The sequence below is a fragment of the Mustelus asterias genome, unplaced genomic scaffold (assembly GCF_964213995.1).
Source record: "Mustelus asterias unplaced genomic scaffold, sMusAst1.hap1.1 HAP1_SCAFFOLD_3093, whole genome shotgun sequence".
Classification (NCBI taxonomy): domain Eukaryota; kingdom Metazoa; phylum Chordata; class Chondrichthyes; order Carcharhiniformes; family Triakidae; genus Mustelus; species Mustelus asterias.
This window is the reverse complement of record NW_027593038.1, coordinates 29,189-39,980: the sequence shown is the minus strand read 5'-3', so window position 1 is coordinate 39,980 and position 10,792 is coordinate 29,189. Positions and strand designations below refer to the sequence as shown.

Sequence of the window (10,792 nt, the reverse complement as noted above, 5' to 3'; positions counted from 1 at the left end):
TGGGGGGGGGGTTATTGGAGTCACTCTGGGGGGGGGGTTATTGGAGTCTCTCTGGGGGGGGGTTATTGGAGTCACTCTGGGGGGGGGGTTATTGGAGTCTCTCTGGGGGGGGGTTATTGGAGTCACTCTGGGGGGGGGGTTATTGGACACTCACTCGGGGGGGGGGGGGGGGTTCGGGGAGGGGGTTATTGGGGTGATGAGGGGTTCGCTTGTACACGGCCTCTGACCTGACTCTGTGCTTCTCCCTATAGCTGACCCTGTTTACCAACTGCCGACCCTCGAACCGGACTTTCCGAGCCTCCAGCTCCACCTTCTTCTTCCTGGTGGTCCTTCTGTTTGGTCTGGCCTTGGCTGCAGTGCCCTTCATATACAGCATCACCTCGTAAGAACCATTCTCACCCCTCCCTACACTCCGGGAAGGTCAGCTGGGGAGAGAGGGAGGGACAGAGGGAGAGGGAGAGAGAAGGAGGGACAGAGAGGGAGAGAGAGAGAGGAGGGACAGAGAGGGAGAGAGAGAGAGGAGGGACAGAGAGGGAGAGAGGGCAGAGAGAGAGGGAGGGACAGAGAGGGAGAGAGGGCAGAGAGAGAGGGAGGGAGGGACAGAGAGAGAGGGTGGGAGGGACAGAGGGAGGGAGAGAGGGCAGAGAGAGAGGGAGGGACAGACAGACAGAGAGGGACAGAGAGAGAGGGAGAGGGACAGAGAGAGGGAGGGCAGAGAGAGAGGGGGCAGAGAGAGAGGGTGGGAGGGACAGAGAGAGAGGGAGAGAGGGACAGAGGGAGGGAGAGAGGGCAGAGAGAGAGGGAGGGACAGACAGACAGAGAGGGACAGAGAGAGAGGGAGGGCATAGAGAGGGAGGGAGGGACAGAGAGGGAGGGACAGACAGAGAGAGGGACAGAGGCAGAGAGAGAGGGAGGGACAGAGAGAGAGGGACAGAGAGAGAGGGAGGGCAGAGAGAGGGAGGGAGGGACAGAGAGAGGGACAGAGGCAGAGAGAGAGGGACAGACAGAGAGAGAGAGGGAGGGAGGGACAGACAGAGAGAGAGACAGACAGAAAGATGTGGGTGATATTGAGAAGTGGAGATAGTGAAGGAGAGAGATGGTTTTGGTGAATGGAGAGGTGTGGTGAGAGTGGGGGGGTGGTTACTGCTGACACTGAGGGAGGAGATGGGGAGGGAGATTAACCCGTTAATTTGCATTCCTCTCTCACTCTGTGTCTGAGCAGTATCCACCCATCGAGAGCCTGCGGTCCATTCCGGGAGCTGGATTCGATCTGGGACACAGTACCCAGGCTGGTGAATGAGCTGCCCCACCAAACCCGCACTTTCCTCAACTTCATCGGCTCCCTGGCTTTCCTGGTCCCTCTCTTTGCCCTGTCCAGGTGAGAACCCCTCACAGACACACACACCCTCACACAGCAAGATCACAAGGGAGCAGCGAGGGCTGGAGACTCCCCCTGGGGACATCCATCGACACCCGTCCCAGCGAGGGGTCAGGACCCCTGGGGAGACCCGTTTCCCCCGCCCCCCCAGCGAGGGGTCAGTCCCCCTGGGGAGACCCGTTTCCCCCGCCCCCCCAGCGAGGGGTCAGTCCCCCCGGGGAGACCCGTTTCCCCCCAGCGAGGGTTCACTCCCCCTGGGGAGACCCGTTTCCCCCCCAGCGAGGGGTTCACTCCCCCTGGGGAGACCCGTTTCCCCCCAGCGAGGGGTCAGAGCTCCTGGGAGACGCGTCCCACCCCCCCCCCCCCCCAGCGAGGGGTCAGTCCCCCTGGGGAGACCCGTTACCCCCCAGCGAGGGGTCAGTCCCCCTGGGGAGACCCGTTACCCCCCAGCGAGGGGTCAGTCCCCCTGGGGAGACCCGTTACCCCCCAGCGAGGGGTCAGTCCCCCTGGGGAGACCCGTTTCCCCCCAGCGAGGGGTCAGTCCCCCTGGGGAGACTCATTTCACCCCCAGAAAGGGGTCAGACCCGCTACGGAGACCCGTTTCTCTCCCACCCCTCAGTTGCAAAGGGGCTGGGTGGGGAGGTTTGTGGGTGGGGATTATCAGGTGTTAACTCTCTGTCTCTCTCTGACAGTGTGGTGTTACTGTTCCTTGTGGTAAAGTCGAGTGGATACACATACTCCATATCACAGCTAAAGAGACAACTCCACCAGGTAATGGGAGGGGGCCTGTGATTGAGAGATACAGGGAGGAGGGGGGGATTGGGGGAGACGGGGAGAGGGGGGGATTGAGGGAGACGGGGAGAGGGTGGGGATTGGGGGAGACGGGGATAGGGTGGGGATTGAGGGAGACGGGGAGAGGGGGGGTATTGAGGGAGACGGGGAGAGGGTGGGGATTGGGGGAGACGGGGATAGGGTGGGGATTGGGGGAGACGGGGAGAGGGGGGGATTGAGGGAGACGGGGAGAGGGTGGGGATTGAGGGAGACGGGGAGAGGGTGGGGATTGGGGGAGACGGGGAGAGGGTGGGGATTGGGGGAGAGGGTGGGAATTGGGGGAGACGGGGAGAGGGTGGGGATTGGGGGAGACGGGGAGAGGGTGGGGATTGGGGGAGACGGGGAGAGGGTGGTGATTGGGGGAGACGGGGAGAGGGTGGGGATTGGGGGAGACGGGGTGAGGGAGGGGATTGAGGGAGACGGGGAGAGGGTGGGGATTGAGGGAGACGGGGAGAGGGTGGGGATTGAGGGAGACGGGGTGAGGGAGGGGATTGAGGGAGACGGGGAGAGGGTGGGGATTGAGGGAGACGGGGATAGGGTGGGGATTGAGGGAGAGGGTGGGGATTGAGGGAGACGGGGTGAGGGAGGGGATTGAGGGAGACGTGGAGAGGGTGGGGATTGAGGGAGACGGGGAGAGGGTGGGGATTGAGGGAGACGGGGAGTGGGTGGGAATTGAGGGAGAGGGTGGGGATTGGGGGAGACGGGGAGAGGGTGGGGATTGGGGGGGATGGGGAGAGGGTGGGGATTGAGGGAGACGACAGGGAGAGGGTGGGGATTGAGGGAGATGGGGAGAGGGTGGGGATTGAGGGAGACGGGTAGAGGGTGGGGATTGGGGGAGACGGGGAGAGGGTGGGGATTGAGGGAGACGGGGAGAGGGTGGGGATTGAGGGAGACGGGGAGAGGGTGGGGATTGAGGGAGACGGGGAGAGGGTGGGGATTGAGGGAGACGGGGAGAGGGTGGGGATTGAGGGAGACGGGGAGAGGGTGGGGATTGAGGGAGACGGGGAGAGGGTGGGGGAGTGGGGGAGACGGGGAGAGGGTGTGGATTGGGGGAGACGGGGAGAGGGTGGGGATTGGGGGAGATGGGGAGAGGGTGGGGATTGGGGGAGACGGGGAGAGGGTGGGGATTGGGGGAGAGGGTGGGGATTGGGGGAGACGGGGAGAGGGTGGGGATGGCTGCAGGGCAGGGGTTGGAAGGACAGACTTGGAATAACATCTCCTCTGTCTTCCTCAGGAGGGACGAGACAAACAATTCCTGGTCAAGAAAATCGCAGCTCTGAACATCTCCTCACAGTAACACTGATCTCCCCCACACCCCTCACTGTAACACTGATATATCCCACACCCCTCACTGTAACACTGATATACCCCACACCCCTCACTGTAACACTCTGATATACCCCACACCCCTCACTGTAACACTCTGATATACCCCACACCCCTCACTGTAACACTCTGATATACCCCACACCCCTCACTGTAACACTCTGATATACCCCACACCCCTCACTGTAACACTCTGATATACCCCACACCCCTCACTGTAACACTCTGATATACCCCACACCCCTCACTGTAACACTGATATACCCCACACCCCTCACTGTAACACTCTGATATACCCCACACCCCTCACTGTAACACTCTGATATACCCCACACCCCTCACTGTAACACTCTGATATACCCCACACCCCTCACTGTAACACTGATATACCCCACACCCCTCACTGTAACACTCTGATATACCCCACACCCCTCACTGTAACACTCTGATATACACCACACCCCTCACTGTAACACTCTGATATACCCCACACCCCTCACTGTAACACACTGATATACCCCACACCCCTCACTGTAACACTGATCTCCCCCACACCCCTCACTGTAACACTCTGATATACCCCACACCCCTCACTGTAACACTGATCTCCCCCACACCCCTCACTGTAACACTGATCTCCCCCACACCCCTCACTGTAACACTGATCTCCCCCACACCCCTCACTGTAACACTCTGATATACCCCACACCCCTCACTGTAACACTGATATACCCCACACCCCTGTGTAACACTCTGATATACCCCACACCCCTCACTGTAACACTCTGATATACCCCACACCCCTCACTGTAACACTCTGATATACCCCACACCCCTCACTGTAACACTCTGATATACCCCACACCCCTCACTGTAACACTGATATACCCCACACCCCTCACTGTAACACTCTGATATACCCCACACCCCTCACTGTAACACTCTGATATACACCACACCCCTCACTGTAACACTCTGATATACCCCACACCCCTCACTGTAACATACTGATATACCCCACACCCCTCACTGTAACACTGATCTCCCCCACACCCCTCACTGTAACACTCTGATATACCCCACACCCCTCACTGTAACACTGATCTCCCCCACACCCCTCACTGTAACACTGATCTCCCCCACACCCCTCACTGTAACACTGATCTCCCCCACACCCCTCACTGTAACACTCTGATATACCCCACACCCCTCACTGTAACACTGATATACCCCACACCCCTCAGTGTAACACTCTGATATACCCCACACCCCTCACTGTAACACTCTGATATATCCCACACCCCTCACTGTAACACTCTGATACACCCCACACCCCTCACTGTAACTCTGATATACCCCACACCCCTCAGTGTAACACTCTGATATATCCCACACCCCTCACTGTAACACTCTGATATATCCCACACCCCTCACTGTAACACTCTGATACACCCCACACCCCTCACAGTAACACTGATCTCCCCCACACCCCTCACTGTAACACTCTGATACACCCCACACCCCTCACAGTAACACTGATATACCCCACACCCCTCACTGTAACACTGATCTCCCCCACACCCCTCACAGTAACACTCTGATATACCCCACACCCCTCACAGTAACACTGATCTCCCCCACACCCCTCACTGTAACACTGATCTCCCCCACACCCCTCACAGTAACACTGATCTCCCCCACACCCCTCACTGTAACACTCTGATACACCCCACACCCCTCACAGTAACACTGATCTCCCCCACACCCCTCACTGTAACACTCTGATACACCCCACACCCCTCACAGTAACACTGATCTCCCCCACACCCCTCACTGTAACACTCTGATACACCCCACACCCCTCACAGTAACACTGATCTCCCCCACACCCCTCACTGTAACACTCTGATACACCCCACACCCCTCACTGTAACACTCTGATACACCCCACACCCCTCACAGTAACACTGATCTCCCCCACACCCCTCACTGTAACACTGATCTCCCCCACACCCCTCACAGTAACACTGATCTCCCCCACACCCCTCACTGTAACACTGATCTCCCCCACACCCCTCACTGTAACACTCTGATACACCCCACACCCCTCACAGTAACACTGATCTCCCCCACACCCCTCACTGTAACACTCTGATACACCCCACACCCCTCACAGTAACACTGATCTCCCCCACACCCCTCACTGTAACACTCTGATACACCCCACACCCCTCACAGTAACACTCTGATATACCCCACACCCCTCACAGTAACACTCTGATATACCCCACACCCCTCACTGAAACACTGATCTCCCCCACACCCCTCACTGTAACACTCTGATACACCCCACACCCCTCACAGTAACACTGATCTCCCCCACACCCCTCACTGTAACACTCTGATATACCCCACACCCCTCACTGTAACACACTGATATACCCCACACCCCTCACTGAAACACTGATCTCCCCCACACCCCTCACAGTAACACTCTGATATACCCCACACCCCTCACTGTAACACTCTGATACACCCCACACCCCTCACTGAAACACTGATCTCCCCCACACCCCTCACTGTAACACTCTGATACACCCCACACCCCTCACAGTAACACTGATCTCCCCCACACTCCTCACTGTAACAGTCTGATACACCCCACTCCCCTCACAGTAACACTGATCTCCCCCACACCCCTCACTGTAACACTCTGATACACCCCACACCCCTCACTGTAACACTCTGATATACCCCACACCCCTCACTGTAACACTCTGATACACCCCACACCCCTCACTATAACACTCTGATATACCCCACACCCCTCACTGTAACACTCTGATATACCCCACACCCCTCACTGTAACACTCTGATATACCCCACACCCCTCACTGTAACACTCTGATATACCCCACACCCCTCACTGTAACACTCTGATATACCCCACACCCGTCACTGTAACACTGATATACCCCAGGCCCCTCACTGTAACACTCTGATATACCCCACTCCCCTCACTGTAACACTGATCTCCCCCACTCCCCTCACTGTAACACTGATCTCCCCCACACCCCTCACTGTAACACTCTGATATACCCCACACCCCTCACTGTAACACTCTGATATACCCCACACCGCTCACTGTAACACTGATATACCCCACACCCCTCACTGTAACACTCTGATATACCCCACACCCCTCACTGTAACACTGATCTCCCCCACTCCCCTCACTGTAACACTGATCTCCCCCACACCCCTCACTGTAACACTCTGATATACCCCACACCCCTCACTGTAACACTCTGATATACCCCACACCGCTCACTGTAACACTGATATACCCCACACCCCTCACTGTAACACTCTGATATACCCCACACCCCTCACTGTAACACTGATCTCCCCCACTCCCCTCACTGTAACACTGATCTCCCCCACACCCCTCACTGTTATACTCTGATATACCCCACACCCCTCACTGGAACACACTGATATACCCCACACCCCTCACTGTAAAACTGATATACCCCACACCCCTCACTGTAAAACTGATATACCCCACACCCCTCACTGTAACACTCTGATATACCCCACACCCCTCGCTGTAACACTGATATACCCCACACCCCTCACTGTAACACTGATATACCCCACACCCCTCACTGTAACACTGATATACCCCACACCCCTCACTGTAACACTCTGATATACCCCACACCCCTCACTGTAACACTCTGATATACCCCACACCCCTCACTGTAACACTGATATACCCCACACCCCTCACTGTAACACTGATATACCCCACACCCCTCACTGTAACACTGATATACCCCACACCCCTCACTGTAACACTCTGATATACCCCACACCCCTCGCTGTAACACTGATATACCCCACACCCCTCACTGTAACACTGATATACCCCACACCCCTCACTGTAACACTGATATACCCCACACCCCTCACTGTAACACTCTGATATACCCCACACCCCTCACTGTAACACTCTGATATACCCCACACCCCTCACTGTAACACTGATATACCCCACACCCCTCACTGTAACACTGATATACCCCACACCCCTCACTGTAACACTGATGTACCCCACACCCCTCACTGTAACACTGATATACCCCACACCCCTCACTGTAACACTCTGATATACCCCACACCCCTCACTGTAACACTCTGATATACCCCACACCCCTCACTGTAACACTCTGATATACCCCACACCCCTCACTGTAACACTGATATACCCCACACCCCTCACTGTAACACTGATATACCCCACACCCCTCACTGTAACACTCTGATATACACCACACCCCTCACTGTAACACTCTGATATACCCCACTCCCCTCACTGTAACACTCTGATATACACCACACCCCTCACTGTAACACTCTGATATACCCCACACCCCTCACTGTAGCACTCTGATATACACCACCCCTCACTGTAACACTCTGATATACCCCACTCCCCTCACTGTAACACTCTGATATACCCCACACCCCTCACTGTAACACTCTGATATACCCCACACCCCTCACTGTAACACTCTGATATACACCACACCCCTCACTGTAACACTCTGATATACCCCACTCCCCTCACTGTAACACTCTGATATACACCACACCCCTCACTGTAACACTCTGATATACCCCACTCCCCTCACTGTAACACTCTGATATACCCCACTCCCCTCACTGTAACACTCTGATATACACCACACCCCTCACTGTAACACTCTGATATACCCCACTCCCCTCACTGTAACACTCTGATATACACCACACCCCTCACTGTAACACTCTGATATACCCCACTCCCCTCACTGTAACACTCTGATATACCCCACACCCCTCACTGTAACACTGATATACCCCACACCCCTCACTGTAACACTCTGATATACCCCACACCCCTCACTGTAGCACTCTGATATACACCACCCCTCACTGTAACACTCTGATATACCCCACTCCCCTCACTGTAACACTCTGATATACCCCACACCCCTCACTGTAACACTCTGATATACCACACACCCCACACTGTAACACTGATATACCCCACACCCCTCACTGTAACACTCTGATATACCCCACACCCCTCACTGTAACACTGATATACCCCACACCCCTCACTGTAACACTGATATACCCCACACCCCTCACTGTAACACTCTGATATACCCCACACTGTAACACTGATATACCCCACACCCCTCACTGGAACATTCTGATATACCCCACACTCCTCACTGTAACACTCTGATATACCCCACAGCCCTCACTGTAACACTCTGATATACACCACACCCCTCACTGTAACACTCTGATATACCCCACACCCCTCACTGTAGCACTCTGATATACACCACCCCTCACTGTAACACTCTGATATACCCCACTCCCCTCACTGTAACACTCTGATATACCCCACACCCCTCACTGTAACACTCTGATATACCACACACCCCACACTGTAACACTGATATACCCCACACCCCTCACTGTAACACTCTGATATACCCCACACCCCTCACTGTAACACTGATATACCCCACACCCCTCACTGTAACACTGATATACCCCACACCCCTCACTGTAACACTCTGATATACCCCACACTGTAACACTGATATACCCCACACCCCTCACTGGAACATTCTGATATACCCCACACTCCTCACTGTAACACTCTGATATACCCCACAGCCCTCACTGTAACACTCCAAAACCTCACACCCCTCACTGTAACACTGATATAAGCCACACCCCTCACTGTAACACTCTGATATACCCCACACCCCTCACTGTAACACTGATATACCCCACACCCCTCACTGTAACACTCTGATATACCCCACACCCCTCACTGGAACACTCTGATATACCCCACACCCCCTCACTGTAACACACTGATATACCCCACACCCCTCACTGTAACACTCTGATATACCCCACACCCCTCACTGTAACACTCTGATATACCCCACACCCCACACTGAAACACTCTGATATACCCCACACCCCTCACTGTAACACTCTGATACACCCCACACCCCTCACTGTAACACTCTGATATACCCCACACCCCTCACTGTAACACTCTGATATACCCCACACCCCTCACTGTAACACTCTGATATACCCCACACCCCTCACTGTAACACTCTGATATACCCCACACCCCTCACTGTAACACTGATATACCCCACACCCCTCACTGTAACACTCTGATATACCCCACACCCCTCACTGTAACACTCTGATATAACCCACACCCCTCACTGTAACACTGATATACCCCACACCCCTCAGTGTAACACTCTGATATACCCCACACCCCTCACTGTAACACTCTGATATATCCCACACCCCTCACTGTAACACTCTGATACACCCCACACCCCTCACTGTAACTCTGATATACCCCACACCCCTCAGTGTAACACTCTGATATATCCCACACCCCTCACTGTAACACTCTGATATATCCCACACCCCTCACTGTAACACTCTGATACACCCCACACCGCTCACAGTAACACTGATCTCCCCCACACCCCTCACTGTAACACTCTGATACACCCCACACCCCTCACAGTAACACTGATATATCCCACACCCCTCACTGTAACACTGATCTCCCCCACACCCCTCACAGTAACACTCTGATATACCCCACACCCCTCACAGTAACACTGATCTCCCCCACACCCCTCACTGTAACACTGATCTCCCCCACACCCCTCACAGTAACACTGATCTCCCCCACACCCCTCACTGTAACACTCTGATACACCCCACACCCCTCACAGTAACACTGATCTCCCCCACACCCCTCACTGTAACACTCTGATACACCCCACACCCCTCACAGTAACACTGATCTCCCCCACACCCCTCACTGTAACACTCTGATACACCCCACACCCCTCACAGTAACACTGATCTCCCCCACACCCCTCACTGTAACACTCTGATACACCCCACACCCCTCACTGTAACACTCTGATACACCCCACACCCCTCACAGTAACACTGATCTCCCCCACACCCCTCACTGTAACACTGATCTCCCCCACACCCCTCACAGTAACACTGATCTCCCCCACACCCCTCACTGTAACACTGATCTCCCCCACACCCCTCACTGTAACACTCTGATACACCCCACACCCCTCACAGTAACACTGATCTCCCCCACACCCCTCACTGTAACACTC

At 55.2% G+C, this 10,792-nt stretch overlaps 1 protein-coding gene across 1 annotated transcript; it reads left to right on the top strand.

Annotated features, from left to right (window-relative positions):
• Positions 1 to 251: 251 nt before the first annotated feature.
• On the top strand, positions 252 to 3,636 carry LOC144490271 (voltage-gated chloride channel TMC4-like; the record flags this gene model as incomplete). The annotated part of the gene is made up of 4 exons (XM_078208051.1): positions 252 to 382; positions 1,223 to 1,378; positions 2,071 to 2,149; positions 3,444 to 3,636. Coding segments are annotated over 4 exons (429 nt in total), but the record flags the coding sequence as incomplete, so codon positions are not given.
• Between the last annotated feature and the right edge of the window lie 7,156 nt (positions 3,637 to 10,792).